This window comes from Tasmannia lanceolata, unplaced genomic scaffold (genome assembly GCF_043159265.1).
Source record: "Tasmannia lanceolata isolate RefF3 unplaced genomic scaffold, GAP_Taslan_0.1 ptg000020l, whole genome shotgun sequence".
Taxonomy (NCBI): Eukaryota; Viridiplantae; Streptophyta; class Magnoliopsida; order Canellales; family Winteraceae; genus Tasmannia; species Tasmannia lanceolata.
The window spans coordinates 21,907,382-21,931,652 of NW_027518697.1; the positions used below are offsets into that span (position 1 = coordinate 21,907,382).

The window sequence follows — 24,271 nt, forward strand, 5'->3', positions numbered from 1 at the left end:
CAGGTTTATAATGTAAAAAAGTAGTTTCATTCTTAAATTTATGCACTTGATGACTTAAATTTAGAGTTTTTTAGTCAGAATTTTTTTTGTTTTTTAAAATCTTTGAAATTAATTACTATCCTAATCTAAACATTGAAAAGCCGTCTTGACCTGACCGAACCCAAGAAACTATCTCGACTAGGGTCAGGTTTATGTATCTCGGGTTTTCTCAATAAAACTCAACTGACTTGACTCGACTCGACTTGAGATAATTTTTCGAACAGGGTAGGGTTTTGGAAAACCCACCCAAGTTGCAACCCTAAATTGAGCAGTATACTTTGTTCTCTTAAGTGGACGAGGTGAGAACAGAACTTTATTAGGATTAAAAAAGAGACTGACAAGTGTTAAAATCTCCTTCCTTGTAGTGGATTTGGTGAGGTATTTTGGGAATCAAATCTGGGAATTAAGAGCATGTTTGATAATCATTCTCGGGAACGATTCTGTGACTCTAGTGAATGAAATTTTTTAAAAATAATATTTGATAAATATCGAATTTCTAGTGATTTTCCTATTTTTGCCTTCCATAAAGCGCATTTTGGCCAACTTTTCTGGAATGTAATTTATTCCAGAATAGTGATTCTTAGAATTCAAGAAACAGAAAGATTAGAAGAATAAAACAAACAATTACTATCATGATCCTGAGATAGGAAACTCTTAACTCTTAAGTGGGTTCTGATCATGCTTAATTAAAAGAAAATGATCAGTATGAGATTAAGGAAAGGACAAAATGACTAGATACAATTCGAATTGAAGATTCATATTGAATTTTGGCCGTTGGATATTTCTGGATTGCGTTTAAATCTAAATTTTAATTTAATTAAACATCTATATTTGAGAATAGTGGCTTTCGGTGGGAGTTTAGAGTGTTCTAAGGTTTGAGTAAGGAATGGGGTATATCGGGTGGTTTTTGGAAGTTTCCTATGGTTAACAAATTGAGACTGTATGGATGGTTTACAATCGTTGGATCTTTCATAGCTTATGTTTGCCAGCCATTGATCATATCACTAGTATCACCCCGTTGGTCACATATTGGATAATGACCCATCACAGTAGGCCCTACTAATGACATTTAGGACCATGGCCCATCATAGTAGGCCCCACCAAATGACATTTTGGACCATGACACATCATAGTAGGCCCCACTAAATGACATTTTGAACCATGACTATGATTAAACAACTTTCCAATGGGGTGCATTTATCATTTGGAAGAAAAAAAACCCACGAAAATGAGTTTACCTAATAATGGAAAATTCATTTCCATGGAAAAAATTTCAAAAAATAAAAAAATCGCTGCATTCAAACAGCACCGTAATGTGAATATGTGAGATCAAAGTAAAATCCAACTCAAGAATAATATGATGTGTTATATCTCAGTCACATACAATACAATTTGTAACAGTTTTATACAATGAAACAGAACTAGAATTTCATACCTCATGAACTCCAAGCACAGATAGGACTTTAATAGTAATAATCTTCAACAGCATATCACACTTCTATTTCCGCTGACTGGTGTTCCATCAAAGGCCCCTTTTGCAATGATCTTGTCTGTTATATTTGAAGATTACAATGCAATAAATTAGTCTCTTATTGTATTAATATTTATAAACATGTTAGATTCTTTCATATTTTTTAATACAAATGATTCACAAGTGCTCCTGCTTCCTGCAAAAGGAAAAGATAAGCATAGTCAAGTGTCAAGAAGGAAAACCATATTCAAAGCTAATTCCTAAAAATGTAGGTGAAAAATGTAAGGTTACTAATAGATAAGAGTAATGCTAGCGAGATCGAGAGTAAGGCCGAACAAGGGAACAAACAAAGGAAATGATAAATGCGGCCCTTTTCATCACTTGGGACACCCAGCAGCAGTGTATCAATGACTGTAGAGGGCTGATGTACTTCACGTCAGAAGGATTCAAGGGATTTGATTGCCACGTACACTGCAGTTGGGTGTCCCATGTGATGAAAAGGAGTGCATTTATCATTTCCCCAAACAAATGGGTTCTTGCCACAACATCACAAGTGAGTGAGTGACGAAAGCCATCCCCTAGGTTTAGGAAAATTAACAAAAAGTACATTTTTTTGCACACATGGCACATTCTCACTGTCGGTCTCTCCCATCGGTCATACTCTTGTTCACGATATCAATTTCCAATAGATAACTATGCATGGGTATGTGTTCTTTGGCACTTAATTGTTCAATATTAAAGGAAGGAAAGCACAACACTTACTCAGAAGGATAGCTCAATCACCATGCTGAAGCCTTTAGGATTGTTTGGGTGCGCTCGTCTTTGAAGGGCCAGCACGTTCTACCATGACATCATAAAGCTGCTTTCCATTCTTTGTATAAAAAAGAACATAATCATTGAATGCCTCAAAGCCTAAGCTACAAAGCTGAAACTTACACAAATGACTTGAAAACTCGATGATACACTGCAAAGGCTTAGTCGGTTCAGTTCCGCTAGGCCAAGAGTACTGACTCCAAACCGACTTCAAAAAGGATAGCTACATCTATGTTACTATACAATTCAAACTCGGAAAAAGACCAAGTTTGAAGTTGAATAGACGTTTTTTGGAATAGAAACCAAAAACCCGTGGTTTACTTTGTGGTGACTAATACTTACAAAAATTACTGGAAAGAAGTGGACTTGTCCTTCAGGTTTTGTCTGTTTCTCCTTAAAATACACCAATATAGGGAAATTTGGCCACCATAGCTCCCAATTGACAAAGGTTGAATATCTGTGGATCAATAAATAAGGTAAGCCCTCAATATCTTCATTGAAACCCTAATGGGAATATACAACATACTCACTTCCAACGGTTTTTTCCACCAACAAACACATTTTCACCAGACTCCTGAAGCTGGTCACCTACTTTTACCTCCTAAAATTAAAACCCATTAAAACAGTAGAGTAATTCAACAAAATAAATATTGCTAACATGATAATAGCGCTTTTTGATGAGGCTGAAAAGTCCCAGCGGTTCTGAGTCGGGTTGACATGGTCAAGTATGTAATTGAGTTTTCGAGTTAAAAAGCTTAACTACAGTGGAGATCAGGCCAACTCAAATAGAATGGGTTTTCAATCATTCTTTTTCTTCTCGTTGTATTTTGCTTTGTATCTTGACCACCTCAGTCTTTTCTTTCAATAACATTGGCCATCATTTTCAGAAAAAATAATAATTATTTGAGTGAATTATTACTATGAGGTTTCAGAAGCTTCCAGAACAATGCAGAGCGCAGACCCTTACATTGGATGTATGTAACACAGTGCTTTCAACCCATGCTACATAGGTTCAACACATATGGTTTTGATATTGAACTGTATAGGTAACATGGATCCTAGAAGCTTGTAGAACAGGTTACCCAAAAGGACCAACTTAAGAAGCAAAACCTTCAATGATCTATGGCTCTTGCTATTGACTAGTCTGGGTAACATAGCTCCAAGCTAGTATAAGTACTTTGAACCAAATGTATTGAACAATGGAAACTGTTAAGTTCTTGCTGGAAAGATACAGACACATGTATGGACATTGTGAGGGAGTTCTCTATCAAGGTTTTAAATTTCAGTTTTGGTTCCGGTCGTCACGGAAATGGAAACATTTCGGTTTCGGTGGAAATCTTGTAAAATCACGGAAATGTATGGAAACATATGCAAATAATGAAATTTTAAAATCCTTTAAAACAAATATCCAAATGATGAATTTTTCAGATGAAACTTTGGGAAATATTGGATAAGCACAAATACATACTTAGAAACTATCACATAAGCAAGAAAGCCATCCATAATGGCTTAATCACATCAAACACCTAGAGACATGCGTTCTCGCACATGTCTGGGACAGTAAAGTCAATAAAGAAGTACACTATAATGAAGTATAATAAAGTACCACGACCAAACTCCCCTCTAAGGACCCCAACTCTATGTCAATACCACATAGAGTTACGAGGTATTATTGGCCCCATGCCGATCTGACATCACATGCATAAGATACGGTTACTTTGATATGCAGTTTAATGATGTTGCCTACTAAATATAATTTCTATAATGATGAAATGAAATGCAATTGATAATATCTTTCCATTTTTTGGTCGTTCCGACCATTTCGGTCAAAATTTCAAGGAAATAATGACGTAAAAGGAAATCATGTAGATTTCATTTCAGCGGGGATGGAAATGGAAATATTTCAGTCATTTCAGGGAAATTTAAAATCATGTTCTCTAAGGAAATATCAGGAGTAGATCACTGAATGGGCCTCACACAACTGAACATACCAGTCGGTATTTTCACTGTTCAAGCAAAGCCCATCACTTGATATGGAGATAAGAAGAAAAGCCGACATGCACGCTACACCTTCAACTCGGTTTCAAAATTAAAACTACCACACACTTCTGGGGAGCTGAGTGGACTGTGGACATACCAGGGCCTCTTCATCAAATACGAATCTCACTCGAGTCGTCTGAGAAGAGTAAAAAAATGCATTAGGTTGTTCAAGAAGAACACGAAAAATGCATTGATAAATTAAATTAAAGCACAAAATACCATTTGTCGGAATGCATTATTACAGAAAAATGTTAACAAAAGATGTTGAAAGAGGGTCTATGGAAAATAGGTATACCCTATAAAAATTAGAGTAAGAAATAAGGGTCTAGACAACCTATACCCTATATAAACAAGAGTAAAATATAAGGGTCTAGACAACAGTCCGGGCTACCTAAGGGAAATTACAGCAAGTAATGAAGGTGTATACTAGAAAATGGGTTATCCGTATGCTAAGGGTCTAAACTACAAGTAGTCCTACAGAAGCTTTTGCAAAACGGTTCTACTAAAGAGGTGTCTAGAAACCAAAATGTTTTATTCAAGTGAAATCGGAGTAACAAAAGAAGATCAATTATATCCTTTTATCATTACCTGGAACAGCAGAAGCAACCCAAGAAGACCAAGTGGAGCGGCTGGTAACAGATTATTTTGATATGCTAATCCACCTGCTAAACCTGTTTCCATTAACATTTATAAGAGTGATGAATTCCCATACATACATACATACCATTTTGTCTTGAAATGATAAAAAGCAATCAACGGATAGCTGCCTGTTACCATGAAGTTTTAAATATGGAAATTCTACAAGGGACAGCTACTAAACCCCTATGGTTTGTGAGGTCTGCTCAGATAAGCTTATCTGAGCAGCTGCTCACAAACCATTTCCTCATATATGTATAGGGGATTTGCTAGCTACCATGGCAGAAGGCATTTCACGGATGGGCCGTTGCATGTGAGAGCAGCCACACAGGCTTGCTTTTTAACAGATTTTGCATTTAATTCATCTGAGGTGGCTGTTCTCTCCTACAAAAGTGAGCCACGAAATGGATTTCCGTGTATTGGATGGCAAATCCCATATATATATATATATATATATATATATATATATATATATAGGTTGTGCCACAAAAATCATTTCCATAGGCAGATCCTAGCCCTCCAATCTATAGAGGTTTCCATAGTATGTTGTTCATCTTAAATCGGATGGTTAAGATCACCCTATAGATTTTTTATTAAAAAAGCATAAATGAGGGGGGTAGGATTTAAATAATGTGGCTTTAATGGGTGCCTTTGTTAAAAAGCATTGAATGAGTGCCTTTGTTAAAAAAAGTCAAAAAAAGTGATGTGTAATTCTACAAAAAATTCTCTTATTTTCTCTTCTGCTATATAGTATTATATATATATATATAGAGGGAGAGAGAGAGAGAGAGAGAGAGAGAGAGAGAGAGAGAGAGATTATTTGGTTATATTGTGTATAATAAAGGGTATTTCAGTCTTTGTTTTCCTTTTGTACCAGTATAAAAGGGCTGGTAAAACACCCTTAAAATTAGGCATGTCACCTATGTCACGTCGTCCTATATGTAAAAACTGTAAAAGCAAATCAAATAAGACGAAACTGGCATGGTGAATAGTGCATAAACTTAGGGAAATGATATCAGTACAACCATGGTTTGATATTTGTGCTAAACTGCCATGTCTTTTAGTATTTAAAGAGCTGTCAAAAGGTTATTACAATTCCCAAAAGCTCTCACGAGTTAAATAAAAAAGAAAAGACATGCTAAAACCGTGCAAATAACAAAACGTGGTTGCGCTGATACGATTCCCCTAAACTTATTGTGACTATACGAATTCCGCTTGTATAAAATAGACTTCTTAGTTACCATTCCAAAAAAGGGCTTCTTAGTCCTCAATATTCAATACCCTGAATAATGTTAAAATAGAGAAAATTTCTCATTACGTCACTCCAAATCCAACGACCCATTTACCTCAGCCTAGCAACCTTTTTCATCACATATTCCCCTTCCCCTTTAAACCACAAAAACTTAACTGTAATCCAGTTTCTTACCAGATCTCATTGCTGCCCATTTCCCTTACCTTTTCCTCGTTCGTACCATCACTAAATCCACCTCCTAATCTAGTGAACACCAATAGATCCCAGATCTGACCTACAATCATATCAGCTCTACTAAAACCCCTTTTGAAACTTGTTACGGAACTGACACCTTACCGTATAACCCTCTACACCATGACCCTGTAGTCCATCACTCCATCTTCTTGGACTGTTCAACCTATAAAAGTACCAGTCCTATATTCCCCTCTACTCTCATTGATTATCTTTCCCATATCCTAAATCCTTCTAGAACTCATTTACAGCCTATTACAAATTTATTAGTCCCCTTTACATCCCAATAGTCTGTAACAGTGCATATAAGAACCTGTGACACCTACCCTACGGATCATCTGAGTTATTTATTGCATCCCACACTTTAAACAAAGTCCAGAGTAATTCATATACCCCAGATCTACCACCTTTACCCCATTTTCCCTTATCTATCTAGATCTGCTACTCTAATTTTCTATCCTTTATTTTACCCAAGCCTGCTCCCTCAACCCTTGCCTATTCTCATAGCCTAGTTCACCTAAATCTGAAGCTGAGGTCTAATGATACTCTCTCTTACCTGTCCTACATCAGTTGGTATTAGAGTTGTTTTAAATTTAATATTGAGATTTTGGTACCCATCCGACATTGATGTGATTCAGTCATATTAGCCATCAGATCGAGTTTTTTTTCCTATTGCCCTATAGGACATGTGTTATTTTCCTTTATTAGGATTTTATTTGAATTATCAGCATTTGTTTAGCCTAAATGTAGAGGATGTCAATCATATGGCCCACTTTATTTTCTTATTACCTATGACCCAGTACCTTAAACCCAAGCTCGTCCCCACACGTCACAGACTTACTATTTTTAGTAAGTACGAACTTACTATTTTTATTAAATACGGACGTACTCCTTTTGCTAAAGACAAAGTTACTGTTTTTAGTAAGGCTGGACTTGCTATTTTTAGTGAGAATAAAACTTGCCGAAAAATCCCTCAAGCCTCTTATAAAAGACATAAAGGAGGAAGCCTTAAAAATCTTAAGATATGTGGGAGATGTCCACATCAAACCTATGACCCACTTTAATTGCTTATTAATTATGCGTCTATGACCTATTACCTAAACCCAAGCCCACACCACACATCATGGACTTACTATTTTTTGTAAGTACAAACTTACAATTTTTAGTTAATACGGCAAAGATGATCTTATTATTTATAGTAAGTGAAGATATTATTTTTAGTAAGTACAAAACTTGAAACGAAAATCACTCAACCCTCATATAAAAGTCCTGAAGGACGAAGTTTCCGAAATCTTGGAAAAAATGTGAGAAAAAACCCCTCTCATGTCAAGGTATGCCCTCCCTCTCTCTTTTGTTCTTTCTCTTCTCTCCTCCCCTCTTCTACTATTCCATCTCCCTCTTCTCCCATCTTGCATTATTCCTTTTCTTGCTCCCTCCTTACATTTTACCTTCATTATCCCACTTTTTTCCCTTTTCACCCTTCCCGATTTGGTTCATAAACCGTTCTCTCATATCCCTCTTTTCAGCCTTTCTGATTGGGTTTATAATCGTTCCCTCTTTTCCCCCTATTCACTCTTCCCAGTTGGGTTTATAAACCATTCCCTTTTCCCCCCCTTTTCACTCTCTGTTGGGTTTATAAACACTTTCCTCCTTTTCCTGTGTTTTTCTTCCCCTTGATCTTCATTCCCTTTTCATGATCTTGAACTCATTGTTATCGGATTCGTCATCCGCCCTCCGACCCGCGATCCGGGGTCGCACGATCCCAAAAGTGGTTCGCTAGAGACCCGGATTACCAAAAATGACTACCTGAGAGAGAGAGAGAGATGCATATAGACTAGGGGAGAGATGGAGAGAGAATTCCCAGTTGGGTTTATAAACCATTCCCTTTTTCCCCCCTTTTCACTCTCTGTTGGGTTTATAAACACTTTCCCCCTTTCCCTATGTTTTTCTTCCCCTTGATCTTCATTCCCTTTTCATGATCTTGAACTCGTAGTTATCGGATTCGTCATCCGCCCTCCGAATCGATCCGGGGTCGCACGATCCCAAAAGTGGTTCGCTAGCGACCCGGATCACAAAAAATGACGACCCGCGGGAGAGAAAGAGAGAGATGTATATAGACTAAGGGAGAGATGGATCGAGAACTACAAATTTTATATATGTTGGGTTGGATTAGAACTAGAGCTTTCTTTTTAAAAAATATGTAGGGCATACATGAGGTTTTTTTTATTTTTTTATTTTTATTAGATGGATGTAGTATGGACTATGGAAGGATATTCATATGTATGACATACACGAGGTTTTTATATTCTGTGTATCAAATGTATGCAGTGTACTATGGAATAATATTCTTGTAAAAATATATGAAATTATATATGTGTGTGTGAGTTCGAATTAGCGCTCCAAGCTAACCCGCGACCCCGAATAGCGAACCAACATAGCATATCCTCATCGTACCCCATACCCGTACCACATACCGGAACGAACCGCATTCCAGGTAACATTGCTTGAACTTTTCTCGATCTCGATCTTATTTTCTTTCCTTGATCATGATCTTGATCTTTTATGGATCTCGATCTTTCTTCCTTTTCGAGATCACCTTAATCCTTCTTTTATTCATCTCTCCTTGTCTTCGCGGCCCCTCCTTCTCATATCTCTAGCTATATCTCTTTCTTCTCTTGGAGGCTACATATATCTAGACCATAATTTTAAAACTCCCCCACGTCATCGTGGACTCCCCCGAGTCGACTCTCTTTTCCCTTGGCCGTGTTCCATGTTTTGCCGCCGGCTTCTGTGTTTTGCCATGCAGAGCTCAATAAAAACTCCTTTGACTCTCCCCAAGCTATGGCTGCGTCAACTGAGTAGTTGAGCGTGTCGTGCTGAGTCGACTAGGATTTTCTTCGACCACATTTTGACCCAAATCTGCGTTTTGAAACATTGATCTAGACTACCAAGGTTGAGCCTGTACACTGCCCAAATGCTAGGATTTTCTTCGACCACATTTTGACCCAAATCTGTGTTTTGAAACATTGATCTAGACTACCAAGGTCGAGGTCCTGCACACTGCCCAAATGCTAGGATTTTCTTCGACCACATTTTGACCCAAATCTGCGTTTTGAAACATTGATCTAGATGACCAAGGTCGAGGTATTGCACACTGCCCAAGTGCAAATGTTTCCTACATTCTTATTTTCATTATAGCCTACCATCATTTCCCCTTAACCCTATACCCTACACATATCCCTACCCTTATTTCATTACCCCTTCTAGATTCCTCTGGGCCATAGTTAGGGAGTTTATTTTATAGATATGATTTGTTGTCGGACCTGATTAGACATCTGGTTATTATTGACTAGCGAGCTGATTTACTTGATTTATAATCTATTTTATGGAACTCTCTTGGCTGATTTGATTTCTATTGGCAAAAGAATTCAAAAGCTTGGAATCTTTGTGAAAACCTAATGGTCGTTTGATTACTACTTGTGGTTGATTATATTGTGACAAAGTTGGTTCTAATTCCCATGAATCAACCTCCGAACCCTAGGTTTGCTTCAAAATTGTCTCATAGCTGGATTTGCACCAAATTGATATCAAAGCTTAAGTTTGCACCAATTTGGTATCAAAGCTAGATTCTTATCTGTTGGGAAAGTGGCTTGTTTCCCAAGCTATGGTAATAGTTACCAATATTGGTGGGTATCCAAATAAAGAAAGTTGCTTTTGGGTTTGTGAAACCATTGAGGAAATATTCCCCACATCTCTCACGACTTTACAAGTGAGAAAAGAAAAAGTGACGTTTCTTCTTGGACTAAGAAAAAGAGAAGAAAGGTTTTGTTGCTTAGTGCCTCTTGGAATTAAGAAGAACAAAAACAAGGGTTTTTTGTGCCTCTTGAATACAAGGGAAAGGAAGGGATTCTTTTGGCTTGTGGAGAAGGGCGAAGGCGAATATTTCTCTTGGATCGCCCGTGGACGTAGGCTTTGCCGAACCACATAAAATCAGTGTGTTCTTTGTAGTTGCTATTGTGTGGTTTATTTTACCTTGCTTTGAATCGCGATTTTGATCGGACCATTGTCCGTCGATTTTCTACAAATTGGTATCAGAGCTATTGGATCGATCTTGCCGATCAAGAACCGCGAAGCGTTCGGCGTTGCTAGAAAACCTTAAAGTGACTAAGGGGGCAATGATTGTCATGAAGGAAAAGAAAGAAGGCAACTTGTACAGGTTGCTAGGGAATACAGTGACAAGTGGAGCAGCTGTTACTACTCCAGTTGACTCAGGTACAGATGACGCGGCTCTATGGCACATGTGTTTAGGTCATATGAGCGAGAAGGGGCTGCAGGCATGGTTTAAAATTTCGACCGAAATTTCGATTTAATGACATTATTTATTAGAAAAAAAAAGTGCTACAAAATTTCGGAATTTCGGTCCGAAATTCCGAAATTTGGAACCATATTACCAAATTTCGATTTTTGGTGGGGTCCAAAACGGTTACCAAAACCGAAATTTTAAACCATGGTTGCAGGTTCTTCACGAGAGAAAATTGCTAAAGGGGGTGAGAAAGTGTAAACTGGGCTTCTGCAAATATTGTCTGTATGGAAAGTAGTGTAAGGTCAGGTTCAAGACAGGGCTTCATACAAGCAAGGGTGTTTTGGATTATGTACATTCAGATGTATGGGGACCCGTACAGGAACCATCTAAAGGTGGAGCAGTTTACTTTATTTCTTTCATTGATGACTACTCCAAAAAAGTATGGGTGTATTTTATGAAACACAAGTCAGAGTCATTCACAAAATTTGACAGGAAAGCAAAAGTGGAGAAGCTGACAGGAAGGCATGTGAGGTACTTGAGAACAGATAATGGGTTGGAATTCAAGAACAGGGAATTCAACAAATTCTGCAAGGACGAAGGAATTACGAGACAATTCACTACTCCAGGTAGTCCACAGCAGAATGGTGTAGCTGAGCGCATGAACATGACACTTATTGAAAGAGTAGGGCTGCAACTCGGGTCGGGCGGGTCTGGTTTTGAAGAACCCAACCCTACCCGAGAAATATCTCGGGTCGGGTCGGGTTTTTTTACGTTGATGCAATTTTTTAAGGAAAACTCTTGTTTGGCAAGGCAACTCAACTCATAGAAGTAGAAAAACTCAAGCATGGCAAACTCTTTAGTGCATTAACTAATAACTAATCCAAAGAGAATAAATTGATGCATTACCAAATGAAAATGATTATACTCATATGAGATAAACAACAAACTATTTAGTGCATTAACTATTTAGTTGAAACTTGAAACCCTGGAGCTAAAGGGGGGAAACAAACAGAATGGAAAGAGTCCTTGTGGTTGCGTGCGTGCATGAGTTTTACTTTTAAGTTTTCACTTTTAAAGTAACAAAGTTTTAGAAAAAAAATACATTCTATAACTTAAGTAACTCGGGTCGGGTCAGGCCCCTTCAAACCCGGCTCGACCCGAGATTCATGCGAGCTTTTGGATCAGAGACCCGGCTCGACCCGAAACCCGAGAAACATGAACCCAACCCAAGCTATTTTCGGGTCGGGTCGATGCGAGTCAGATAAAACCCAACCCAAGTTGCAGCCCTAGGAAAGAACGAGATGCATGAGATTGAATGTAGATCTTCCAAAGCATTTTTGGGCTGAGGCAGTTAATATGGCATGTTTTCTAGTGAACAGATCACCGTCTACTCCTATTGACTTTAAGATTCCAGAGGAGGTGTGGACAGGGAGGACAGTTGACTATCCCGCGTTGAGGATATTTGGTTGTTCAGCATATGTTCACACTCAGAGTGAGCAACGGTCAAAGTTGGATCCAAAGTCCAAGCCGTGTATATTTCTCGGTTATGAAGATGGAGTTAAAGGCTATAAGCTTTGGGATCCAGTTGCTCAAAAGGTGATCATCAAAGATTTGGTGTTTGATGAAAGCCACATGGTGAGAGAAAACAGTGGTGGAGAAGACAGTCCATGCAGATGGAACTTCGATAGAGGTGGAGCTTAGTGATACAGTTGTAGATCCTAAGCAAATTGAGGGTGTAGTCTGACAGTAGCCAGGAGCCACAGAGGCAACATGAGAGTCTTGCCATAGGCAAACCAAAGAGAAATACCAAAGCACCGGTCAGGTATGGTTTTGAAGATATGTTATCTTTTGCTTTAGTTGTTGGTACGGGTGACCCTTCTACTTTTCAGGATGCTATTAGTAGTGTGTAGCATGATAGGTGGATGGCAGCTATGATGGAAGAGATGGAATCACTCCAGAAGAACAACACTTGGGAGCTTGTTGAAAAGCTCAAGGACAGGAAAGTGATCGGGTGCAAGTGGATATTTCGAAAGAAAGAAGCTATATCAGAGAAGGAAAAAGAGAGATTTAAAGCTCGCTTGGTAGATAAAGGCTACGCACAAGAAGAGGGGGTTGATTATAATGAGATTTTCTCTACGGTAGTGAAACACACATCAATACGTGTTTTATTGGCGATGGTAGCTATGTCGGATTTAGAGCTAGAGCAGCTCGATGTTACGACAACATTCCTTCATGGTGAGTTGGAGGAGGAAATATATGTGGAGCAACCACAGGGGTTCAAAGAGCAGGGTAAAGAAGAATATGTTTGCAAGCTAAAGAGGTCTCTTTATGGATTAAAGCAATCTCCCAGGCAATGGTACAAGCGCTTTGATTCCCACATGTTGCAGATTGGCTACACACGCTGTGAGTATGATTGTTGTGTTTATTTTAGAGGTACTAATGATGGTTCTTTTATTATCTTGATGTTATATGTCGATGATAAGTTGATTGCTGCCAAGAACAAGCATGACATTATTTCTCTGAAGTCTATGTTGAGAGAGGAGTTTGATATGAAGGATCTAGGGGCTGCAAAACGGATCCTTGGGATGGAGATCCATAGAGACAGGAAAGTAAAGAAGCTATGGGTAATGCAGAAGAAGTATGTGGAGAAAGTGTTGGAGAGGTTCAATATGTCAAATGCTAAGCCAGTTAGCACTCCACTAGCGAATCACTTCACGTTGTCTGCAGAGCAATGTCCTACTACAGATGAGGAGTTGGACTACATGTCTCGAGTTCCATATGCCAGCGTAGTGGGGAGCCTCATGTATGCTATGGTATGCAGTAGGCCAGATATATCACAGGCAGCCAGTGTGGTTAGTGAGTATATGAGCAATCCAGGAAAAGAGCATTGGAATGCGATAAAGTCGATTCTCATATACTTGAAAGGTACGGCGGATCTTGGCATCATGTTTGATGGGCATTGTACTTCTACACAGTTAGTAGGATATGTGGATGCCGATTATGCAGGTGATTTAGATGAGAGGAGGTCTACTAGAGGTTATATGTTGTTTACATTAGCCGATGCACCTATTTCATGGAAGGCGACACTTCAGACTACGATTGCTTTGTCTACGACAGAGGCAGAATATATGGCAGCAGGTGAGGCAGCCCAGGAGGCCATTTGGTTGGTTGGTCTTGTTCGCCAGATGGGACTGAAGCAAGGAAGTGTGTTGTTGCATTGTGACAGTCAGACTGTTATTTATTTAGCGAAAAATCAAGTGTATCATGCTAGAACTAAGCACATTCATGTGAGACACCACAAGATAAGAGAGTGGGTGGCAGATGAAAGTATTCACTTGAAGGAAGTACATACGAATGAGAATGCAGCGGATATGTTGACTAAGCTAGTTACAGTGACTAAGTTCAAGCATTGCTTAGACTTGGCCAACATCACCAGACATTGATCATTGGTGGGGCACCCCAACGAGTGGGGTGGGCACCTTGTGCAGGAGGTGCGGAGCTGTGTTCTTGAGGGTACACAGTACAGTTGATCTTCATGTGGCTTTGAAACAAGCCAAGGTGGAGATTGTTGGGAAAGTGGCTTGTTTCCCAAGCTATGGTAATAGTTACCAATATTGGTGGGTATCCAAATAAAGAAAGTTACTTTTGGGTTTGTGAAACCATTGATGAAATATTCCCCACATCTCTCACGACTTTACAAGTGAGAAAAGAAAAAGTGACGTTTTTTCTTGGACTAAGAAAAAGAGAAGAAAGGTTTTGTTGCTTAGTGCCTCTTGGAGAGTTGGGAAGAACAAAAACAAGGGTTTTTTGTGCCTCTTAAATACAAGGGAAAAGAAGGGATTCTTTTGGCTTGTGGAGAAGGGCGGAGGCGATGGATTTTCTCTTGTGTGTACTACAAGAGAGGAAATCAAGAAGGGCTTTTGTAAAAGGGTTACAAGGGAAGGGTTTGAGAATCGATCAAGTGTTGGATCGATTGAGGAATCTATTGTAATCTTGTTACTTCTTGATTAGTGGAATATTTCTCTTGGATTGCCCGTGGACATAGGCTTTGCCGAACCACGTAAAAATAGTGTGTTCTTTGTGGTTGCTATTGTGTGGTTTTTTTTATCTTGCTTTGAATCGCGATTTTGATCGGACCATTGTCCGTCGATTTCCTACAGTATCATACATGAACTTGACATTAGAGTTGTTTGTAAATTAGTGATCCCGTGGTACTCATCCAACATCAGACAAAGTGCGACTAAACGGTCTCAAAATTCAATCTCTAATGCAAGGATAATCCAAATTGAAATTGCTTTTAGTTTTTTTTTTTTTTTTTTTAAATTGACAAATTTCATTAATATTAAGATAGCAGTCAGGACCAGTAGTCCCATCCTGCATTACAAAATATTAAGGTGTACTGGACCGACAGGCCGGCACCAGTCCAAAATAAACTAAGCAGCCTCCTGAAATCTATACCAGTATTCAGTCATCGTCTATGTCTTCCCAACTTTCACTTTTACCCAACCAAAATTCAACTAAACAACAACCAATAGAGAGAGGATAAATTCATGGGCTCGTATTTTATTTATCAGTGTTTTACCAATCTGTCTTCCCTTGTCAGTAATCTGTACATTTGCCAACTTCAATCTAACGCTCCCACACCAATACAGAGTCAACAATCTTTAACAAAAACAAAAGTAAGGCCTACCAATCCAAAGGCCGAATTTTCCTGCTCCAGCCGCCTTTTTCCAAAAACTAAACCATCATTCTGCGGCTAAAAAGTGTGATGCTAAATAGAAGATTTCTTTAGCTCTAGAAAAAGATTCAGGATCTCAAAGACATATACCTCTTCATCGAGAAACAACAACGAAATCTCCTCATCATAAGGGGTTTTATCTTCTAATCCTCTAGATTTTGAATTGTAGCCATCCTTTGCTCCTCCCAACGAAGGCGCCTTAAATTTTGTTCTTCCTTCAAGAGATTGATGAATAGAAGATGTTTATGTAGCGGGGAATGAGATTTCTTAATACTCCAAAAACTGGAAAGACTAAAAAGTTTTTCTGGTGATCTACTCACATCCACCTTAAAGGACTTCCAAAGCCTCTTTGAAGAATCTCTTTCGACTTCTTTTTGGGTGGGCGAAAATCTGGATGCATGTTCCTCCAAATAGGCCAGGTTTCTCAGAGACCTTAAGGCCGTCTCCATCTCAAATAGGTCCACTGGCAATTTCCCTTTTTTGCCAAGAAGCGAGCCCGAGGGGGAAAACACAGAGGAGGCCGATTCACGATGGGCTTCCATAATAAACCAAGAACCAAATCCAGCGAAGGAAAGAGAATGGACCGCTTTGAATGATCTTTCAAGAAACAACTTGAACTAGGTAAAAGGAGGGGACAATTAACCACATTTTGAAGAGTTCCCGCTATTATGAGGCAGCAGTAAAGCACCAGAGTGACGGTTTCCAAAAAAATTATTATTTAGAACCAGGTTATCCCCAGTGCAATTAAGGCTGCCCTCCAATCCTAAAGCAGTTATCCGCCACGCTTCGAGTTCTGTAATCATCATTACCCTTAGTGGGTTACTCAAGCACAATCTCCAAAAATCTAAAATCACTAAAATCTTTTAACTTCCCTCCCAAGGCAATTTTTGTAAGATGACTAAGCCATGTAGATCTTGGCATTCTTCAGCGGCAACTGCAAAGCAACCAAAACGTCATTTTTAAGACAATAATAAACCCCCACCAGGAAGCCTATAGTCTTTCAAAATCTATCAGAAGAAACCAGCCCATCCACTTAATCAGGGGGGAAGGCTTCGAGGAAACTGGGCCAATTCCTGACTCATGAAAATCCTGACTTTAGATAAGTCTGTACTCAACCCACTGATCAAAAGTATTCCTGCACCAATTGCCTCATGCAGATCCCTGCAGAGGCCGAACTAGACTGCAAGGTGTCTCATCCACAGGACATCCCAGCCCTGCGAAGAATAGTAGTCCCACCCAAAGTGGCGACTTTCCTCAAGAAAATTTCTGGACTTTCTAATATAGGTTCCAGGGCAGGACCTACTCCTTCACTTGGTCTGAGTAAAGACCCTCTCTGACAATCCTTGACCATCCTTCTGGATCTGAACTTACTTGCAGGCCTAGAACTAGATACGCACCTTTCCTGGGCAGATTTGTAGGCTCCAAATCTACCAGATCCCCAGCATTTCTTCCCATTTAAAAATCTTCCCTTCCTAGGCCAGGAACGAAAAGGGTTAGCACTGCCAGAACGGTGCTTGTGATGGGACCCCTTAAGGTATTGCCTTTTCCCCTTACTCAAAGGAAGAGAAGCGTAGCCCTCATTGTTGTCAAGTCCCGACACCCCTGTCAAGGGCAGCGATTTGAAATTCAAATTTAATGGGGTAGATCCCGAGGGTTCAACGAATACCCTCGCCAAGCATTCCAGTGGGATAGATAGCGGTAGTTCCGGCACCGGCGCAATTTTTTCCAGGAAATAAGGATCAGATATCTTCAGGCGCCTTTGAACTTCAACACCGATTGGGAAACATTGGCCAGAAATATGAATTTGAATATAGGGAGGCGGAGGTTTCCACCAAGGGGCAAGAATTTTAGCAGACACGAATGTCATACACTGATTATTATTCCCTTCAATTTTAACTTCTAATACTCGACCAAGAAGCTTACCCAAGGCTTCAACTACAGATATAGCCCAAACATGGAGAGGGATGCCATAGAACTTAACCCAAATTGCTTTTAGTTTTTCTTTTGAAACAAATTGATTGATTTTTAGTTTTTATATGAAAAAAAAAGTAGAGGCACTCATTCCTAAATATGTTCAAGCTCTAACTAGGTAGCAAATGTACTAAGGGTTTATCGGCTTACCATCACAACCATCAAGTAAAAAGCTGTCAATGGTTTAAGGAAACATATATGTTTGAGGGGTGAGAGTTTTAGAATATCGTATGGAATGAAGAATCTTTCATTCTTTTCCTTTTCTACTTGTATAAATAGGCTAGTTAGCCCTAAATATTGTTAATATAGAGAAAAATCACTTTTTCCTATTGGGCTTTGTCTCATTCTTTTCCTTTTCTTCTTCCGCGAACCTATCTAGAAACATAGTTTTAAAATGTCAATATTTCAAATTACCGTTAACATTAGGGCTTTAAGAAAATTGCGATATATTGCCCGATATATCGAAATATTTTAAAATATTTCCATAACATCGCACGATATCAGTGGTAAAAATAGCGATATATATCTTGAAATGTCGAAATATTTTAAAATATACCAAAATATTGCGAGATATCAGTTGATATATCAGTATTGGCATAGATATACATCAAAATATCTTTGATATCTAAAACTATGTATAGAAGTGTCTTAAAGAATTACTTTCCTAGAGCACGTAATAACACCGATAAGTGTATCGTGCCACCTATGTCTAGTCATAAATGAGAATTTTAATCAACAAAGATAAAATGAAGCGCTCACCAGGGAGAAAGTATAACCAAAGTGATTTCTCACAACTGCCAAAATTTTATTAATGTTTAACAAAATTAATAAAATGATGCAATACTTACCCAAAAAGACAATTGGTATTCTGTTGTCTGGGTCAGGGATCACTATTTCTCTTTTCTTGGTCTTGCTTGCAACCTACGAAACAAGTAGCACTCTTATCAACTCTACAAAAGAATATCACAAAATGATAACTGATAGATGTTCAAAACCTCAATGATAGATTCAGAACTAAGCTAAGTTGACTTTGTTGACCTAGTTGTGAGCATGGTTTTAAATCTCGTTTTCGGATTTCAACCGAAACTAAGTAAAAAAACAAAATTTCATTTTTTTTTTTTTTTGAATAGGGCAGATTTATATAAAAAACATAACCGAGATGGTCCTGAAGAGATACAATAAGAAGAGAAAAAATTACAATAAGTCAAGGAGGAAGATAATCAAACCATTCTAAATCTGTTCTAAAAACACCTCCCCTAGCTAGAGAATCTGCTTCAGCATTGGCTGTTCTCCTTACATGATCAAACACAATAGAAGAACCCTGAACCAGGTCCTCAATTTCCTCGAAAAAAGGCAAAAATCTCCAAGGAGGGAGCGCCTCACCCGAAAGCCAGCGAATTACATTTAAGGAATCCCCTTCCACTATGATTTTATCAAAAGCTGATCTATCCAAATACTTGATCCCGCTATGAACATCTCTTACCTCTGCTTCATTTGAGTCCGCTACTCCGATAGGCCCCAAGTAAGCCCAAAGAACTTCCCCCTTGTCATTTCTACATAAACCCCCAATTCCTGCTTCTCCAGGATTACTAAGAGACGAACCATCGAAGTTAAGCTTCATTAGCCCATCTGAAGGAGAATGCCAAGATTGGATGATTTTCACTTTGCTACCCCTTCCGTGCAGATGGTCGCCCATCCTTCCCAAAGATCAAAAGCTGAAACAAAACGAAACAAAGGGAGGCTCCTAGCCCAAGATATAACAGCAGCTATCAGCTTTACATAAATCCAATAGGGAGACCTAGCCTCTCCTTCAAAAACTCGCGCATTCCTCTCTTTCCACAAGAACCACCAAGTAGCCACAAGGCACATCTTCCAGAGAGTCCTGCCTTTCTTTCTCCAAGGATTCCACTCCCAACTCCTAATGAAATCAGCCATAGTTTTGGATGGGACCCAACAGACCCCAAAGCGAGCGAAAATGAGACCCCAAATGTCTCTTGTTACCTTGCAATGAATGAAAAGGTGATCTATTGATTCGCCATCAGATAAGCAGAGAGGACAGTGATCCACCAACCACATTCCACGCTTCCTCAAAAAATCCATTGTCTGAATACGACCAATGAAAACAGACCACCCAAAGAAAGCAACTCTCGGCGGACAAAAGAACTTCCATAGTGAGGAAGAAAGAGGCTCCGCTATACTAAAAATCATGTAATGGTAAAAAGTTTTAACTGAAAATAAGCCAGAGGGGCTCCAAAACCATACTCGACAATCTGCTCCCGATTTCTTGATGTAGCAAGCTTCTATTAGAGACAGGAATCCTTGAAGATAATTTAATTCTCTATCAAAAAAGGCTCTTCTAAACTTGGGAGTCCAAACCACTTTCGCATTCACTCTTTCGAAGCATTCCTTGACCCATGCCCCTTTCTGAGAAGACACCATAAATAATTCAGGAAAAAGCTCCTTGAGAGGCACAACCGAGCACCAAGGATCCAGCCAAAAACGAATCCTATCCCCCACATAGACCTTGAAACGAATGTCTTTCGTAAAAAGAACCTCCACCTTCAAAATATCCCTCCACACCGTTGCACCTTTGAATTTATAATTGTCAGCAGAGCACCAGTTTCCTTTCGTAAACCCATACTTACTTCCAATAACTCTAACCCACAAAGAAGACTGTTCTTCGCCAAACCTCCAAAGTCACTTTCCCAATAGAGCTTTGTTAAAACCTTGAACCCTCCTAAGACCCAATCCTCCATTTTTTATAGGGAGGCAAACCGCGCTCCATTTAACCAAAGGAATCCGTTTTGAAGAACTCGATCCTCCCCACAAAAATCTTCTCTGGATTTGCTCAATTCTCTGAGCTACACTCACAGGACATTTAAAAAGAGAAAGAAAATATATCGGAATATTTGATAAAACTGCTTTTATGAGAACCAGCCTACCGCCTTTGGATACTAAGTTGCGCTTCCAGGTGTCCAATCTCCGCTCAATTCTATGAATAATGGGTATCCATAAATTTTTGTTTGGTCTTCCCACTCCTAGCGGAAGGCCAAGATAAGAGGCTGGTAGAAAATCTAAGGCACAACCCAGGATACCTGCAAAAGAGGAAGCGTCACACTCGGGAATGTTGATCGCATACAACCTTGATTTCGCAAAATTAGATCTTTGGCCCGAGACCATCTCATAACACCTTAAGATTGCTTGCTTTAAGATTTAGAATCTGGGAGACAACCGGAGAGCAAAACAGGAGAGTATCATCCGTAAATTGAAGAATCGATACTTCTACCCTATTGTTGCCTATTAGAAATCCTTCAAAGAGACCCAACTCACTTCCTTTCTTCATCAATCTGCAAAGGGATTCTGCTACAATCACAAAAAGAAAAGGAGACAATGGGTCCCCCTGCCTCAAACCTCTAGTTGATTTGAAAAAACCTTTAGCGTAGCCGTTGATCAAAACAGAGAACCAAGCGGACGCTAAACAATTTCTGATCCACCATCGCCATCGGTCACCAAAGCCCATTCGACCCAGCAGATAATCTAAAGCTCCCCAGTCCACCCTGTCATAGGCCTTCTCCATATCAAGCTTGCATAGAATCCCTCCTTCCCCATTCCTTCTGTAATAATCGATAGCTTCATTAGCAATCAATGAGCAATCAAGAATTTGTCTGTTACTTATGAAAGCGCTTTGACAATCCGAAATAATTGATGGTAAAACCACTTGGAGGCGATCCACCAAAACCTTAGCAAGAACTTTGTACAGGCTACCCACCAAACTAATCGGACGAAATTCCGAAACTTTTGACGCCCCTTCTATCTTTGGAATAAGGGAAATAAAAGTAGCACCAGTCCCTTTGTCGAGAACTACTCCCTCAAAAAATTTATGGAAAAATTTTAGTAAGTCAGTTTTAACAGCTTCCCAACATAGTTGAAAAAAGGCCAAACATAACTCATCTGGTCCAGGAGCTTTATCTTTCGCTAAAGAGAACAACGCTTTCATAATTTCCTCCTCAGAGAAAGGAATTTCCAGCCTAGCAGATTCCTCCAAGCTTAAACTATCAAACGGAATCTCTTGAAGAATTGGACGAAGCATCCCATCAGCTGAGTACAAAGACCTGTAAAAATCAAGAATTTCCACAATAATCTTCTCCTTGTCCGTCACACAGACCCCCTCCACCACTAAAGATTCAATTCTGTTTCTTCTCCTTCGGGCGCTAGCCATGGCATGGAAGTAGGCTGTGTTTTTGTCGCCCTCAGACAACCACTTGACTCGGGATTTTTGACGCCAAGAAATTTCTTCAAGCAGCAGCAGCCCTTTATGTTCTTGGCTTAACCTTCCTCGTTCCTCATAGTCTTCTTCCGACGCCAATCCACACTCTTCTAGGGCATTTAGCTCCAGCATTCTATCCTCCAGGATCCGCTTCCTACCATGGTCAAGCTCTTTCTTCTCCTTAGCCCACTCTTTTAATTTTGACTTAAGGAATCTTAATTTTTTGCCAATGATTACATCAGCTGGACCTTCAAAGACACAATCAGACCACCATCTTACTAATTTTGCCTCCATAAGGGTATCTTCCAACCATGCTAACTCAAATCTAAAAGGAGCCGAACCCCACGACTCCATTTTAGGATCTAAGAGAATAGGGCAATGATCAGAAACTGAATGAACTAGAGCTTTCTGATAGACCTCCGGAATTATTGCCAACCAATCTCCCGAAAGTAAGAATCTGTCGAGCCTACTCCTGTTCGATCCTCTGGCCCAAGTGAAAGAAGCACCGCCCAACAGCAGATCTACCAACTCATTGATCGCAATGAAGTCAGAAAAATCTCTCATACCTGTATTGACTCGCTGACACCCTAACCTATCCCCTATTTCTAAAATTTCATTGAAATCTCCCCCGATGTACCATGGGTAAGAGCAGAGATTTCTCATCTTTGCCAATTCCTCCCAAAAAAGACTCTTGTCAGCTGATAATGTAGGACCGTAGACTCCAGAGAATAACCAATCAGAATTGTCATTCGACTTTCGGAGAGCTACTGAGAGAGAGAAAACTCCACACCATACATCCTTAAAGACCCATTTAGCCTTGTCCCAAGCTACCAGAATGCCCCCCGAAGCTCCTTTAGAAGCTAAGAAAGCAAAATCCCACTCATTTTTTAACCCCATGTTTCTCATGACTATTCTGCTAATGTGCGCCAACTTGGTTTCCTGAAGGCACACTACTTCAGGCCTCCAAATTTTAAGTAATTCTTTAATTTGGATTCTTTTCTCCTGGGAACCCAAACCATTAATATTCCAAGATAAGATCTTCATTAAAAACCTTAAACAGAGGTAATCTTACCCGCATAAGCACATCATAAGATATTTCACTAAGTACATGTTTTTTTGGGATTTTAAGTACCGATTGTGAGTCCAAAACTGAATATTGGACTCAAAATTCAGCCCTGTTCGTTTGAGATTATGGCAACCGATTGTATCCCAAAATCAGTTTTGGACTCACAATCGGTTCTCAAAATCCAAACATGGCCTAATAATGTTTAGAAACCTCCCCTGGTTGAGTGAAAACTCTGCCGAGTCAACTCAATATGAAATTAATAATGAAAGTTATAGATGCAAGGGCCCTTGAATAGATCCACTTCATTTTAAAGTCGGTTGAGAAACTGAATTCGGTTGCACGTAATGACATGATCTATTCATCTTTAGCCCTTGCATAAAGAGGACCCTTGCATCTATCATTCCTCAAAGAGATATAAGAGAGATACACAGTATACGTAAATACTTAAAATAGAGGATTTAGTCACTGGAAATTATATTGGCCCCTTTTTCTTACTTCGGACATCCCCTCTAGTGCAAAAGAGTTGTCATAAATACACTAGAAGGGGCCAATATACAACTTCCCTTAGTCGATCACTTAAGAAAGGATAGAAGCAAGCTTACCGCAGTCTTGATGAACTCATCGGAGTAAGATCCGGCACGAACGGTGAGAGTAGAGGGAGCAGTGTGAGAAGAACGGAAGGACATGGCCGAAGGAAGGCGAATGGATTGCCCCTTCACCCATTCGGATTTGTCTAGAACGGGAGACGACTTTAGGAGAGATGCCGACGCCATGTTTTCCGTTCACCGGAATCGTCGGTCGGCCGGCCGGAATCCTCAAACACTCCCTCTCTAACTTAGTTCACAATTTATGGTTGTATTCCTTATACACTCTTATTTATAAACTCGCATGGTAACTTAGAGATGTCCCGTTTGAGGCTGAAATGTGCTGGCCAATGGATGGTTGCCATGTGGTAGCTGGGGGGTGCTGGAAGAACAACTATCCACCGTAGATTTTATATATAAAAAAATGACTTAAAATGAGAAGATTTTAGAGGAAACGTGAGGTTGTGAAATTTTTGTTGTTTTTCTCTCATCTGTTTTACTTTTCTTTTTTTATTTCTGTGTCTGTGAATGTGATTAGAATCGAGGTGATAACGGAAATCGTATCTCCACGTGTTGATTGAACCTCCTTGATACTTCTCCCTTGAGCGGTACCGAGCTACCAAGGGAATCACGCACAATCACGGGGATCTCGCCCCCAAACGGAAAATCCGGACGGCCGTTACACGTCAGGCGCGGCTTTTGAATTCAAAACATCCCGCCTAAGTCACCATCCGCGATCCTTGCCCAGAATCATCGGAAATCGTATCTCCACGTGTTTATTCGCCAGCCATCATGCTCCACGTGGGCGAAATCAAAGGCACAATTGATATCTCCAAGATCGTGGATCACCACCCCTATAA

General features: G+C 39.6%; 1 protein-coding gene across 2 annotated transcripts; it reads right to left on the reverse strand.

Annotated features, from left to right (window-relative positions):
• Positions 1 to 1,363: 1,363 nt before the first annotated feature.
• On the reverse strand, positions 1,364 to 23,688 carry LOC143854613 (fructose-bisphosphate aldolase, chloroplastic-like). 2 transcript variants are annotated; one of them, XM_077364656.1, is made up of 8 exons: positions 23,430 to 23,688; positions 18,343 to 18,415; positions 4,952 to 5,034; positions 4,461 to 4,499; positions 2,854 to 2,924; positions 2,666 to 2,780; positions 2,273 to 2,381; positions 1,364 to 1,706 (listed from the first exon to the last, which is right to left on the reverse strand). In XM_077364656.1, the coding sequence occupies exons 1-7, from the start codon at positions 23,598 to 23,600 to the stop codon at positions 2,307 to 2,309; spliced, it is 627 nt and encodes a 208-aa protein (XP_077220771.1). In that variant the 5' UTR covers positions 23,601 to 23,688; the 3' UTR covers positions 1,364 to 1,706; positions 2,273 to 2,306. The 2 variants fall into 2 exon arrangements, with proteins under 2 accessions (XP_077220771.1, XP_077220772.1); XM_077364657.1 differs by lacking the exon at positions 4,461 to 4,499.
• Between the last annotated feature and the right edge of the window lie 583 nt (positions 23,689 to 24,271).